Source organism: Falco rusticolus, chromosome 5 (assembly GCF_015220075.1).
Source record: "Falco rusticolus isolate bFalRus1 chromosome 5, bFalRus1.pri, whole genome shotgun sequence".
NCBI lineage: Eukaryota > Metazoa > Chordata > Aves > Falconiformes > Falconidae > Falco > Falco rusticolus.
In genome coordinates this window covers 60,368,327-60,383,456 of record NC_051191.1, presented here as the reverse complement: position 1 = coordinate 60,383,456, position 15,130 = coordinate 60,368,327, and the positions used below count along the sequence as shown (strand labels likewise).

The following is a 15,130-nucleotide window of genomic DNA, read 5'->3' as shown; positions in this document are numbered from 1 at the left end:
GTTTAGATTGCAACTACCTATCAGAAAGTGATGAGGCCAAATTCTGTGTAGGATAAAAAGGGGGAGAACACATTGAATTCATTGACATTTCACCCATGTATTGGAGCAGACAGTTTGTTTTCCCTATCACACTGGAAACTCCACTTTTGGAAGGTGTATGTATCCAGCACCCCAGGTTAACCTTGTAACTGATGAAGTCACAGAAGAAGCTCTGGGGGAAAAAAACCCCACTCCTGCAAGGACTTCTTTGTAGATTGCTGTCTCCATTATTTTAGTGGTGGAGGCAGAGATACCTGTGCTACCTTTCCCCAAATGTAGTGAATCATCACTGAACTTTGGAGGTCCATAGAGATTCAGAGGAAATCAAGATATAGAGACCACAACTTCTGCATCAAACCTGGGATCAAACAGTTTATTTACATGAAGACCTCTTCAAATGCATCATTTCCTTGGGGAAGCTGATAACCCTAGTGTGGGTTATCATCTCTGCTTAACTTAGAGAGATCTAGTGTGTGTTATATGACCGTAATCTTGTGTCACTTCCTTTACTCTCAGCCCATCCTCCCAAATTTCAGCAGCAGGCCCCTGTCTCAACCAGCCAAGAAGCAGATCTGATGTGAAGGCAAATGAGGTTTAACCTTTTCATGTGGCTGAGGGAAGAATGAGAGTCTTCATAGTTTGGGAGAGGGGAGGGTGCAAACCAGAGTGGGGTTTGTTTGGGTTTGGCTTGATTTTTCTTGTTGCTTTTTGGTTTTGAACTGAAGTTGGTCAAGAAAATCAACAGCACTGTTGGAGACTGAGGAATATAGCAACAGCACCACCAGATTAGGGTTGCTCATCAGGGTTTGTGGTGAATACAATCAAAATACTTGCAGTTGATTAAAGTAGTCAAAATGACTTGGGAGTTCTCTGTAGAGTGCCCTGTTATGTCCATAAGACGTCAAGCTGGTGGGTGGGGGTCTACGAGGAGAATCAACTTAGAAAGCCTCATGAAGGAAGCGTAAAAGTGGATAAAGCCTATTTTTTAACCTAATAAACCATGAACTAATGAATAGATTGGATTACAGGCATCGAGAACGGTGATCCACAGCGCAGACATCACATTTCAAATGCTGGAGGACTGGAGGAATGTGGATCTGAATAGCATTACCAAACAAACTCTCTATACTATGGAGGACTCACGGGAGGAACACAGAAAGCTCATCATACAATGTAAGAGCAGAACCCTCAAATAAAGCCAAATGAACTTGGTTTCCTGCTGGAAACAAAGCTCAGGGAAAGTAACACTGTTTTTGTAGCCATTGGTTTGCTTGGAGGCTTAAGATAATTACAGAGACATTTATCAAAATGTAAGGCAAAGCCCTGTCAGGGTCTTTGAGGCATAGAACTGGGCACTCTTCTATTAAGTTTCTGTCTAGTATCCAGAACAGCCAATGGCACAAAACTTGCACTCAAATTCATGAAGATTTTTTTCCAGGAACTTGAGCAAATTAGATCTATGAGTTAACCATTGAATCTGATAAAGTCCAGTCTCTCTTGCTGTAGAATTGCAAGACAGCTGTCTTTTGAATGGCTTTGATGCTAAAGTGGTTGTGTATTTGAGTCCCTTGTAAACTTTTATTTGTAAAAGGCCACATTTTATACAGTGTTTTCACAAACAAGATCATTTGATGGGGTAAGCTTTCACCCTGAACTTTTATAAGAAGTCCCATATCGAGCAAGCTCATTGGCTAGTATAGACTCTGCTTAGTATAGTGAAGGGCATGAACTGAAAAGTGACTTTGGAGATGTTGGCAAATTGGTTTTAGAGTCCAAGATCTTTTGCAAAATAAAATTTAACTTGCATTGTCCAGCAAGTGTGCATGATTGTAAGTTTAGGTGTACCCCTAAGCATGCTGAGTCTGTCCTTCTGAGGCACCAGAAGTGACCGGCTTTGTCTTTAGCATCATTCATAACCTCACTTCCCTGTGAGCCTACCTGTTGTATTGCCATCTCTCTCCTGAGGAGGACCAGTCATCTTTTATCCAGAACCAGCCTTAATGGGGAGCAACCTGGGCAACCACTTTGTGGGCACCCTGCAGGGGTAGTTTGTTAGTGGGCTAACTCTTTCAGTGAGTGGCTGTGAAGAGAAGGGGTGACACCTTCACACGTTCACTGGACCCTACAAGGTTAACTTTGGCACTGGTTCTACCATGTTAACACTAGAAGTCTTCTCCCCAGAATAGGCTTTGTATTCTCTGTTAGCTCTGTTTTCCAGTGAGAGGTGCTTGGTACTCTTTCTCTCCTTCTTAACCCTTGAGTCATTTCCTGATTGGCCCTGTTCCTTTTTGAGGAGATAGAAACTTGATGTGGCAGCAAGGAAGGTAGCATACAGTGAGACTGGAGTCCAGAAGCTGGGTGCATCTTTCTGTCATCTGTTATGTTTTCAGTATCTACCCAATATCCTCCAACTGGCCAAAAAAGAGGGTTCCCAAAGTTAGAATCCCTAGTAACAGCAACAGTTTGGGCTCTCATTTGGAAAATCCTTACTGTTTAGGAAAGCTTTTCGTATATGTGCTAACTATTTAAAAACAAACTTATGTGTAATAAAATCAAATGGATTTTCCTGAATGCTAATGGCTTTGAACACGTTTTTCCATATTTTAAGCCTGCATTGTCTGATAAGCAATTACTTAGAAATGGTAACCTAGTATGAATGTTCATCATGAAATGAGATTCCACTGAGATGTGCAGATATACATAGAGATTACTCTAAAACTTAGAATCTCCCACCCCCCATCTTTGATGTTTATTCTACTTGGCCAAAGATCTTTTCAAAGGTCACACTCTGTATCACTTGTATGACATGGAGTTATGGCCTGCTTTCACTTTCTTGGTGTTAATAATCAAGAAAGTATGATTTTCAGCTACTGTAAGTGGAAAAAAAAGTGTTTATAAGCCTATAAGCAAGCTTAGAGAGAAACAGAAAAATCACTGGGTATAAGAGAACCTCCTTCCTGCTTTGTATGTTAGCTGTCTCTTTATTTATTTATGGTAGCGTGGTTTCTTTATTCCTTCTTACTCAGATCCTGCTGAGGTATTTTTAACAGGTGCTAAAGGCTAAACAGTTACTTTTCTCAAATAGGTCGTTGCATACAGTTGCATTGCTCCAGAGGCGAAGCAGGCAACTGATTTGTTTTTCCACTCTTGCTCCCCTCTTTGCACAGCATATGAATTACTTCATCTGTTGTATCAGGCAGTTTTTGTCCAGCCAAATACTCAGGTAAGGAGAGAACATTTAGATTTCTCTGTGATCCTGTTCTGAATAAAGGGAGGTTGCCCATTCAATAAAACAATGAAACAAGATAAGGGTGGCCCAAACGTCATTATTTCCCTTCTTCCCCAACTAATGTTTCTGACCATCCAGCCTTTGCAAGTCTACGTGGAACAAAGTTATAGTCAGTTGTGAAGGGTGTGCATTCCTGCTCACCTTGCTGATCCAATTTAGAGACCAGGGAGCTTGTTCCTTGTGTTATTGTCAGATAGCCTCTCTCGCTCACTTCTCTAGCTATCATCTCTAAGCTTCGCCTCCTCCACCTTCCCCCCTACCTTTCCTATGGTGGGAAATTCCATCCTCCTGTTATTTATAATTGAGCATAAATGGAAATGCATAGCACATTGAGATCATCCTGTAACACAGCAGGTAGAGAGTATCTTTCTTCTTGACTTACCAGGCCTTTTCTTTTAGCTGAATTGAAGAATAGCTTCTTAAGGTGTCAAAGCACATGAGTATCTCTCTTCCAGCCATTGATTCTCATAAATAAACTAGCTACTTGCATTTTTAAGAGCTGCAGTTGGATGACTTGGTTGTTTTTACTTTCTGTATTAGAATATGAATGTGTGTACTTGGGAGAGGTTAAAAAGTACACAGTTTGCTTTTTGAAACTCTTCTTGATGAATTAAGTATAGCATTTGTGCATTGGTAGCAATTTGTTTTGAAGAAGTAGAAGTTTATGGAAATTCTTTGTGTGTGTTTCCGGAATTGCAAATAGATGATTTGCAGCAGTTAAATCATGTTTTTGCAACTAAAGCATTATACAGATAAGAGCCCTATCAACGATACTCATCCACTTGATGCTTAGAAGATTCTTCATGCATTTCTAAATCAATTTTATAACCTTTTTTCATCACCAGGGTCAAGGCCTAGCTTTGCACTCTGCATAGAGAACACTATAAATGTTTCACTTCTGGGCACACCAGACAGCCAAAGCTTAAATTAAAAGATTCATTTTAAACAATAGGCCCTGATTTGCTTACATTAAAATACCACTTCCAATGACTCCATCATTTTCAGTAGAAAAAAGAGACCAAGCAAACTTACTGGGTCAGCACCAATATATTGTTATAGCTAAGTAATCTATTATAAAAAAACACAACAAACTTGAGATAATATTGGCAGCTTTTTGTGATTTGTTTCTCTTTTGTTTGAAATGAAATCCAAGTACTGAGGTGGGCTATTTTTTGTCTGCCAGTGTATCAAGAGTTTGATCACCTTCTGGAGGAGCAGTCCCCCATTGAGTCATACATCGAGTGGCTGGATTCCATGGTGGACAGATGTGTTGTAAAGGTTGGTAGCAGGATTAAGGACCTGAGTTACTGATGTGTATTATGAGCTCTATTTATGTCAGAATTTTCGGGGAGGAAAAAAAAAAAGGCAAAAAAAATGCCAGGCATGGGTAATCAGCAGGAGTAAAGCAGCAGTGGGGAAAATCTCACCAGTTTTCATGGACACCTGCTTACATTCAGGATTCTGCTTTATTCTGCCATTGTCTGTTCTGTCCCAAAAGACCATATTCAAGAATGGAACAGGGCTGAGGTTTCCAATCAAATCTCTATTTCACAGTTATGGAGAGATAAGTTCAGAGTCATCCTAATGACACAGTGCAAATAAAAGCATAATCTAGTCTGGCCTTTTAAGATTTTAATGGAAAAGATATTTAGGCTAGCTAATTCATTTATATACGTTCAAATGTAAGGATGAAAGTTTGCATTACCATTCAGCCAAGGACACATTTATGTTGTCTTTTGAGCTGATTTAGGATACCAATAATTTTTTAAAAATAATTTTTAAATTAAAACCAAATTTAAATAATAGAATATTTTATTTTAATTTAAGTACATGCAGGAAGTTAGTAATAAATCTTTAAAAAATATTTTCAGAAGGGATCAGGCATCACCATAATTTTACGTTGAGTATGAAGCTGTATGAATGACTGTTTTAACTTCTGTCAGTAGCTGTACTTTGTATTAGGATGTTCTGTTAGAATTTCAACTCCTCATTCGAGTTGTTAAAGCTAAGATGTAAGTAAAAAAAAAAAAAAAAAAGCAAGCATACAGAAAACAACAGATAATTCCCCAAATTACTTGAAACACTTTGATTGTTTTGAGGAACTTTTCTTTTAGTGAGTGGAATGTAATTTGAAATTCAGGCCATAACTGTTAATTTTCATAAAGAAATTGACATGAATTTTATTAGCTGATTGGATGAACATAATTCTTTAACTCACATATGGCTATAGTAAATAAATTTTTGAAGAATTGATGCCTAAAGTGTGCTTTCTGGCAAGTATTGTTCCTAGTAAAATGACTGTGTGAATTCACAAAAATAAAAACATGAAAGAAAAAAAAATTATATTCAAGAGTAAATTTTATTTGAAATATTAATATAAATTTTCAGTGTAGATCAAGCATTCTTGATTTTAAATTGCTTCCTTGACTAGGAAACAATAATGAACACATAAGTAATTAGGTTAAGATGAAAATCAGATCAATTTTTTGGGAGTCCTTTCACTGAGATTCAGTCTTGGTGTTGAATAATACTTTATGATTTCCTCTTTCTGAAAGTTGTGTATGGTTACAAGGCAGTTTTCTGTGTAACATTGTTTTTGGTTTTTTAAAAATGTTAGAGTTTATTTTCATGTAAAGATAATGTTAAGTGGTTTGTCAGTACTAAAAAAGAAGACAAATATGTGCATTATTCAGCTGTATCAAGAAGTAGAAATAAAAAATTTCTCCATCTATCTGTTTTCTTGCAGGTAGCTGCCAAGAGACAAGGCTCTCTAAAGAAAGTAGCTCAGCAGTTCCTCCTGATGTGGTCCTGTTTTGGCACTCGAGTGATTCGGGACATGACTTTGCACAGTGCACCCAGCTTTGGTACTTTGATTTTGTTGTAATAGTTGCATGCCACAGACTAAAAAAAAAAATCTGTATCCTGGCTTGTAATGTACTGTTTAAGTGAAAACATAACCGGTTTTCACATGTCCAGAGCTCTATTAAAAAGAAAGTTGGAGCTACTGACATTTGGAAGTAATGCTCAGGCAGATGTCTGACTTCAAGATCTAGCTGGGGGAGCTGAAAACATTACTGCTTCCTTCTGTTTGCTGTTAGCCAGTAGCTGGAGTTATCAGTCACAGGTCAGCTGGAGGAGTTGCTTACAGGAGCATTCCCTAATGCACTTCAGTGCAAAGTGAGGCTGGTTACCCAAATCGTTCCGACCACGTTATGCTAAGAGAGATGACTTTGCCTGAAGTGGACAAAAAGCTCTCCAGTGAACCACTTTGCCAGCTCAGTTTTTAAAAGACATAGCATTTTAAAATAGTTTTTGCAAAATGAGTGTGATTCGATACACTGGACAGATTCTCTTCCATTCTTTTAGAATTCAGTCAGAGTGGAAAAACAGACTTCCACTTTTAAAATGAAAAAGCATGTTGCGTTTCTATACAGTTTCAAAGGGGGCTTTGTCTTGAATGCTGGGATACCAGCAATTCAGATTAAAATCAGCTAAAACCAGGAACGATTGAAAATGGACTGCCATGTCAAAAGTGAGAACATTCACAGTCACTTGGGACCACGTTTTGCATGAGGGCTGATTTTCATAATTGCACATTTGTCTGAATATGTTAGTAGAAGATTAATAATGAATGAATTTATGAAGGCACTGCACTGAACAAGGTTTTCTGCCAGCTGAGCTTTGATGCCCTTTATGCTTTTAGAGCCATCTAATAGCATAAATTCAGATACTATCAGATAGGCACAATATGACCTGTATTTTTATTTTAACCTGAAACTACTTCTGTTGGCTTCCCATTGTAAAGAGTTTTCTAGACAGGTATTAGTGAGTCACCATTAGACATCAGGATGGTGAACATCCCCAAGATGATCATGATTTCCATCTGCTAGCTTGTGTTTTCAGCACCAGTGTCCTGGTCACATCTATTTTCCACCTCCCCTAGAACTCCTTTTCCCTTTGAGTCACTGCAGCTTTTCCTGTTGTTGTGAGCATAAAAGTAGCTGATGCTGCTTAACTAACAGTATACTTTTCTCCAGTATCCAAAAATCCCTTTGCATGAGTATTGTATAAATGCTGAATTCTGTGTTCTAGCACTTCGTGTTGCTACGCTTCTCTCTGCAGACATAATCTCAACCTGTGAAACACACTGGTACCCAGCAAATGAAGAATTATCCTGCATTAGTGCTGTGTTGAGGTTGCGCTGTTACAAGTCATGAAATGCTGGCATTAAACTGCCCCCAAGGATATGTTATTGCTACTGAATTGCACAGTACAGCATTATTTTTATTCGTGTTCAGGATGTTTGTAATCTAATCAAGCATTCTCTGTTTCAGAGCATCAATCACTGAAACATCTTTAATCAAACAGAGATTCCTCAAATAGTTATTAGACCACCAGTTGTCTGGACAGTCTGTACAGTGCTCCTCAGCTGTGATTCCTTACCTATTAACATAAACATTTAAGAATTTGCCATGTAGCAAGTAAATGAGAATGTTGAGAATTATTCATTGGTTTGAGTTTGGGACCTACCACAATATAATATGTCAGATCTACCAAAATAACACCTGCTATCCCTATTATAAATTTGGCTCTTGAATTTCTCATTTTTGAGAACTTTAACTGCTCAGCTAAGTTTGTAGGGTTTGGGGGTTTGAGGGATTTTTTTGTTTGTTTGTTTGTTTGGGTTTATTTGGTTTGTCTTTTTAGTTCACTGAGTATATCTGTGTGTACTAATGCATGAGTCATCTTCTTACATGGACACGCACCTTTGAACATGAATTTTATATGTTTATATGTGATGACAGGGAAAGAAAGGTCATAGCTTATGTGTTTTTCATATGTATGCAGTGTTATAATTAGAACTGGATTGATCACTGCTCTTCAATTTGGTAGCCAATGCAAGAGTTTAGAAAAACAACTATTGTGCTCAGTGTAAAGCTGAGAGAGTTTGGGATTTTCAACAGATTCAGAAATCTTTGTTTTTTAAAAAGTAAAATAAAAAAGAATTATTTTGCATCTGTCACATTTTGGTGCTTAGACCACAGTTGCCTGCCTCAGCAGTCTTGAAGCAGTGTTAATCACTGCCAGAACAAGATCTCTAATCAACAGGCTAGAGGATTTGTCCCGTGGGAGGGTTTTCTCCTCTTTTCTGTTGAAACTATTTCACTTTATAGAAACCACATGATCATTTGTTGAGCTGTAGAGGTCTGCAGCCTGCTAGGTGTGTTCCCTCCTGGGAGGTGATGTGACAAGTGTTGATGCAGTCCCTGTTCTGACCCTTATTTGTACAGGGTGGAGTTTTCCCTGCTCAGGTGCAGTGCCAGTGGAGACAGGAGGACATCTGAGCCTTCAGGTTTTCAAAGGGGAGAATGACACCAAAAACATATCCTCATTCTATCATTCAGAAACCTGGGCTATCCCTACCTTGTTTCCCCCAGAATGTCCTAGATGTTATTTAAGCCATGGCCACAAATTTACAGTAATTTATTAATGATGCTACTTTTTCACTGAAGGCCATTTGACACATTGTTTATGAATTAGAGATGAGCAAGTTCCAAAAGAGTAATCCCTGAATGTAAACAGTTTAGAGCTAGATGGCAGAAACCTTCTGTGTTAACACAGTTCCTTCTAGCTGTTTAGAATAATGTATGCATTTAAGTATGCATTCTATGGAGAGAAACAAAAACTGTTTTACTATTCTAAATGTTTACATCTGTATACCTTTGGTCTTAGATGAAAAGTTTTTCATTTTTTTCTGCATTGTGAACTGTTTCAGTGGACTGATTTTTAACTTTTTTTTCCACTTCAAACAATATATATGCTCAGATGTTCAGACTATAATATTTTTAAAAAGTAAAATAATGTGTTAAATGATGGGATCCTTACTATATACAGGACAACATTATTTTATCTTTGATATATATGATACAGAATTCAGATTGGAAGAAGTTGGAATACCTGGCACTGGACTGGCTGGCACAGAGATTTGATTCTGCAAAGCTTTTAAGTAGAGTGGCATGGGCAGGTTGAAACAATCCCTTGCGGAAAAAAAAGCTCCTCTCGCTCCCTCTCCCTTTTTTTCTCTGCCTGCCTCCCTCCCTCATCCTTCCTGTCTACGCATATCAAAGGCACAGTTGGTGGCAGTGTTTGGGTAATGAATCCAGTTTATAAAGTAACTAGTAATAGAAGCTCCATGATTTTCTCCAGATCTGGAAATCTCACTGTTGTTTTTCTACTTACACATAATTGCTGTATGTAGCATCTGTAATAGCTGCAGATACTTACTGTACATTAACTGGGTAATCATTGCAATGATTTGTCAGCTCCTGAAAACTAGAGCCAAATGCTATTTATTGTTGTAATGACAGTCTCTTCAATGACTTGTTACCTTTTCCTCAAGAAGCGTATGGTTTGCCAGCCACAGCTGGATCCATTTCAGTACTTAAAGATATACTTGAAAGAACCCAACAGTTTCATGTGAAAAACAGTAGCTTGCAAACACAGAATAAATTATTGTACATCGTGCTGAATAGCTATTCACTGTGTAGCTGAAATGCCTGCCCTGATATTGGTTTCTCTCTATAGCTTACATTTCATTTGACTCATTTAAAAATGTAAAAATATTGCATTCATTCAGTACCAACAACTTGTTTGTCTAGTGTCTTTCACGCAAATTCTGGGCTCAAGAACTCTATGCACAGTTTAAAAATACACAGTGGGAGAAATAATGGGGGAGGAAGAGAGAAATTCAAAAGAGTGACAAGGGCACTGGAGTGTTTTTAAATGCTGCATTCAGTATTGCCAACCCCAAGTTTTCAAAACAAAGCATGAGACCCCCCCAAAAACCAAAGATTTATTTAAAAATAGCAAATCTTGGGTTCTTGTCATTTCAGTGTTTAGGGTTCACACTTGCAAATATTTTTATGAAACTGCAAGGAAATTTCCTTAAAAATTTCTATTTTAAATTAAAGCTGAGCAAGGAGTTTGATGGGAAACACTAAGTACCCTGAGCTTTATAGCACCATATGAAGTTTGCCAACATTTAGGCCTGTTTTTCTTACCTTGGAAGTACTTAGCAGTACTAACTGAACTACAGTCAATAGAAACTTCCCACTGAAATACTGTAGCCGGAAGAAGAGCGAGCATTTTGTGGATATTCTTGACAATCTAGGTTTCCGGTGGGGAAATCCTAGGTCAGTAACAAGGTGATCAGCCAGGTCTTCTGTCTTTATTGTACTGCTAAATTGAATAGGATTTTATTTAACAAGAGTTGAGCCCCAAAGATTTCTAAAAACAAATTGTCTGCAGTAGTTAAGTGAAGATCACTATTCACCCTTGAAAGGCTGGGGAAAATTATTACCATTTTGATTTCCACACATAGCGAGAGATAAAAACCTGAATGCTTTAGGTTCACCAGTAGCCAAAGATTTCCTGCCCATAGCAAAGGTGTTGCAATCATGTACGTCCTCACTCTGTGCTGCCTTGCCTAAGAACACAAAGGTGCATGTTCACCTCCCAGTGTGCGTGCTCAGCTCGCATCAGTGACAACAGAAGCCATGCAGGCATGGAATGAGAGAATGAAACACAAAGACCATACAGGTCACAAAGAAAAAGAATATGTTCAGTCGCTTTGAAAGCTGAAGTGCCAGCTAGAATGGTATAAGGACATAGGGCCTTTCAAACCACTTCTTCTGCCCTTCAACAGTATATTTGAGTACAGAAATTAGAGTAGGGATGGCTGTGCTTTGTTGTGATAAAAGCTAGTTAGTATGCAAAGATAAACCTAACTTTCCTGAGAAGAAACCAAGCGTTATGAAGTGTGATTGAATTTGAAACTTGTTGCATCTTTTTCCCAAGGAAGTATTTTTCATCAAAATAGAGTAATGGAATTTCAAAAGGAACACTTCCAGGTGAGGCATTTGTTTTGTCTAGCAGTAGTTGATCTCTTTTTCCCTCTCATCTGATGCTCTTTGTCTGGTATAAACTGGACTGGCTATTATTTTAAGCTGACTGCATTTGCACTTGCCAGAGTTATTTAGTGACTTACATGAACATGTTTAAATATTCCATGCAAATCTAAATCAACATAGGAGCTTTTTAAAAAATCAACATTGTATGATCAAATCCTGTCTGGAACTATTATAGGTACTCCGTGAATGGCATCCATTGCATAAACTGGCCAAATTCCAACTTGATATTTGTCAGTCTTCCCCTGCAGATGAATGTTACTACTTTCAGAAGGACACTACACAATCTCTCAGCTCTGATGCTTTGCTCCTCTAATTTTCCCCTGAAATGCATCTGTGGTCTCTTCTTACATATCCATTTTTGTGGCTGTGTGCTCTAGGGCAAACATTTCTTCACCATCCCTGACATGTATCCTTATAAATTATGAGAAGCAACTCACTTCCTTTCTGCAAAATGAAGCCAGGCGGGGCATTTTTAGTCATTTAAAATCCATTATCCATTCCCTGCATCCTCCGGTTAATCTTCTCTATACCAGTTTCAACTTGTACTAATTTTTGTTGAACATGGGTGACTAGAGTTATATGCAATATTCTCACTGAGGTTTCACCAGTGCCTTGTGTCATACTTCTGTTTCTACAGAGGAAGTATATAAATCAGAGGATGATACAAATCTCTAAGGGCAGAACTTCTTACAGTGTGCTATTAAACTTCATTTCCATTACTGTAGTCCATAGTATTTCCCAGTCCTTCCTCCTAACAACATTAGGAAGTTCTCCATCTGTACTCAAATCTTACTTGAAGATTTGTGGCTAATAGCTAGCTATGTAATCTTCTTTTACTAGTAATTTTCAAAGTGTGTTTTGACTCTATCCTCACATTTTCTGTTGTCCATACTCTTCCCTTAATTTCTTTAATCCTTTAGTCCTTAAGCTTTCCACATTCCTATCATGGCAGTTATGAGGTATTATCGAGGGCATCTTCAGAAGTAAGCACAGAAACAAGTCAAATGTTTTGCTGCTGATATGATTCAAACTGATAATTAGGAAAATACAGAGCAGTAGTAGGACAGAGCAAAGCTTTGGCACAAGTTTTTCCCTTTAAGACATCCACAATTGCTGCTAATGCCTCTGTGTTTGGCGGTTAATGGATGTCTTATCCAGTCCAGGCAACAGACTGGACATATACCATCAGGAAATGTGGAAGGTTGTTTCTGCCTTCCTATTGATTAGTCTCTCATTTATTTGTCCAGTGACACAAGTAGTTCAGAAAATGCATACCAGAATGTGTCCCTAAGGCGGCCAATTCAGGATTCTGCTTCTGACAGAAACTTGTATCTGGTCCCTTAGATAAAAGGAAACAATTCCACTGTAGTGTAATTGTCTAAATTGTTCAATGGTAATGTAGGAGAAGAAATTTCCAAGTCCCAGCTTCCAGTTAGGCAGGCTCTGTGCACCCTGTATCACAATAATTGGTCATATAAGCCTGTATAAATCCAGGAGTGAACAAAGTTTGCGAGTCCCATTTTACTTTGACCTCTCTCAGCTTGAGTAAGAGAGCTACTTCAGTGGCAGTAGGATCTGAAGGCAGTCCTACTTGGTACTGTTTGTGTCGAATACTGTAATCGTGGGTTCAAAGAGTATATTGAGGCAGTCAATGGCACTTTTTTTTTGTTTACTACCAGGGTCTTTTCACCTTATTCACTTGATGTTCGATGACTACGTATTGTACCTGCTAGAATCACTTCATTGTCAGGAGAGAGCTAATGAGCTAATGAGGGCAATGAAAGGAGAAGGAAGCACAGGTGAGTTTGTTGGGTTTTTCATCTTATGTTGTTCTGTTCCACTGGATTCGCTATTTTCTGTGTTAGAACATTTCTTTACCTTCATCTAGCCCCATGAGGTACATCTAGGAGCAAAGTTTCTCAGTTCCGTCATGATTTGAAATACATTCTGAAAGAGGCCTGCCTGCTTCATGATGTAATTCTGAATGGCTGAAACTGCATCCCTAAGCACACACTTTGTGTTTTGGTAAAAGATTTTTGTACTGAACTTTTTACCTTAGTCAATGTGTCTAAGCCATCGTTGCATTTCAGTGGACCTAGTCTTGATTCTTGACTCTCCTCACCTTAGTTTAACACTGAATAAAGTCATTGATATCAGTGGATTTGTACCAGTCTAAATTAGAGGGAGAGATACGAGAAGTGAACAGAGACAAAACTGAAAGCTACTGTTTCTGGTACTTACGATCTGAGTGCCTGTACAGAAGCAAGCTCTGAGTCCTGCTCCGCTCTACACTGCCTTGCCAGAACAGAAGCGAGCAGACTGCCTTTAGTCTCTCTGCTCAAGGCAACCCCTTGTAATGCGGGGTCCTCAGTGATCTTCCTTCCTTGCATCTCCCATTAATTTTGGCAAGTTAAACCCCTTTGCCACCTTTGGAAAGTTCCGTTCTTCATTTTAGCTATGGCTTAATTTGTCACTCTGTAGATTTATAGGAAGAAGAATGATTTAATTCATTCGCCTGCCATAGCCTCTTGATTTTTTGACAAATTGTTTATCCTTGTGTACTTTCCACATAACTTTAGCAGCTACAACTATCCAGAGTGTCATCCTCTTCAGTCCATGAAGAAGGTCGTGACCAAAAGCCACTGGAATACCCTGGAGATTCCTGTTTCTTTCCAATGTCTCTAGAAGGAGTAGGAGTGCATGACTCCTAATTTTGGGTGTCTAATAGCACATTACAGGAATATAAGCCTTAAACTCTCTGTGCACAAGTTTCCTATCTATGCAATGGGAATAACAGCACAGAGGTCCTATGAAGGTACACTGAAGGTTGTAATGCTGAATGTGTATGGAAGTACTTTCAAATATTTGTGATTCCTGCTATGCATTTCTTGAAATACAACCTACAGAACTTAACTGCTTGTGTTGATTTTTTTTTTAGTTTCTCAGTGTTTCTTGACTCTGCCTTTGATTATATTTGGTGATTTTTCTCTCATCCTGCAGCAGAAATACGAGAAGAAATTATTTTGAGTGAACCAGCTCCTCCAACTCCCTCCCCAGTGCCATTCTCCCCAGCTAAATCTGCCACCTCAGTGGAAGTGCCCTCTGCCCCTTCACCCGTTAGCAATCAGTCCCCAGAGTACGGTGGCATAACAGCTACAACAGGTAGGTAGGCTTATGGCACCTGGATCTGCTTGAAGATGCACTTGGTTATGTGAAATTGAGCCTGAGAACAGAATGTGCTGGCTTTCGAGAGATGAGAATCTTTTCCAAAACGAAATCTGTTATACAGATCTGATACAGTAATACAGTATCAGTTATGCCTTCTCACTGTATCCAAACATGATGTACAGTCTAACAGTAAAAAGATTTGATCTTTGGATGTTTTATATACTTCAAGGTAATGTGCCAGATATTTTAAGGTTTAGTAAGGTTTTCAAAATCCTAAACCACTAGTGATTAAGGAATTCCTAGTGGGTAAAATGGGAACTGGATATCTCTCAACATATTTGAGACCCAAATATGTTTAAATAGCTGTGCAAGTTTCTCTTGGGAATATTTTACACATTGTTGATAACATTCATCTTTCAATGTTAGAGAGTAGGAATTACATGTCTGATACCTATTTTCAGCTGCATGCTCTACTATGGCAACTCATGAGCTGGTTGTATTCTGGTGGGCCCACAGATTAAAAAATCTGTGCTTAAAGGTATTCAACTTGTGGGCAGGTTTGAAAGAAAACAATAAGCACAAAACTGGCTTCTTGTTTGGTCTATACCAATGGGCAACCATCCTCTGTACTCTAATGTAAAACTCGCTACCTTTTGGTTGTGGG

General features: G+C 38.5%; 1 protein-coding gene across 1 annotated transcript in view; it reads left to right on the top strand.

Annotated features, from left to right (window-relative positions):
- RFX4 (regulatory factor X4) overlaps positions 1-15,130 on the top strand; it is a 78,699-nt gene that overhangs the window by 42,094 nt on the left and 21,475 nt on the right. Inside the window, exons 12-16 of the mRNA XM_037388644.1 lie at positions 1,068-1,212; positions 4,512-4,606; positions 6,075-6,192; positions 12,978-13,097; positions 14,299-14,460. Coding sequence (XP_037244541.1) covers positions 1,068-1,212; positions 4,512-4,606; positions 6,075-6,192; positions 12,978-13,097; positions 14,299-14,460 — 640 coding nt within the window. The remainder of the gene's footprint in view (positions 1-1,067; positions 1,213-4,511; positions 4,607-6,074; positions 6,193-12,977; positions 13,098-14,298; positions 14,461-15,130) is intronic.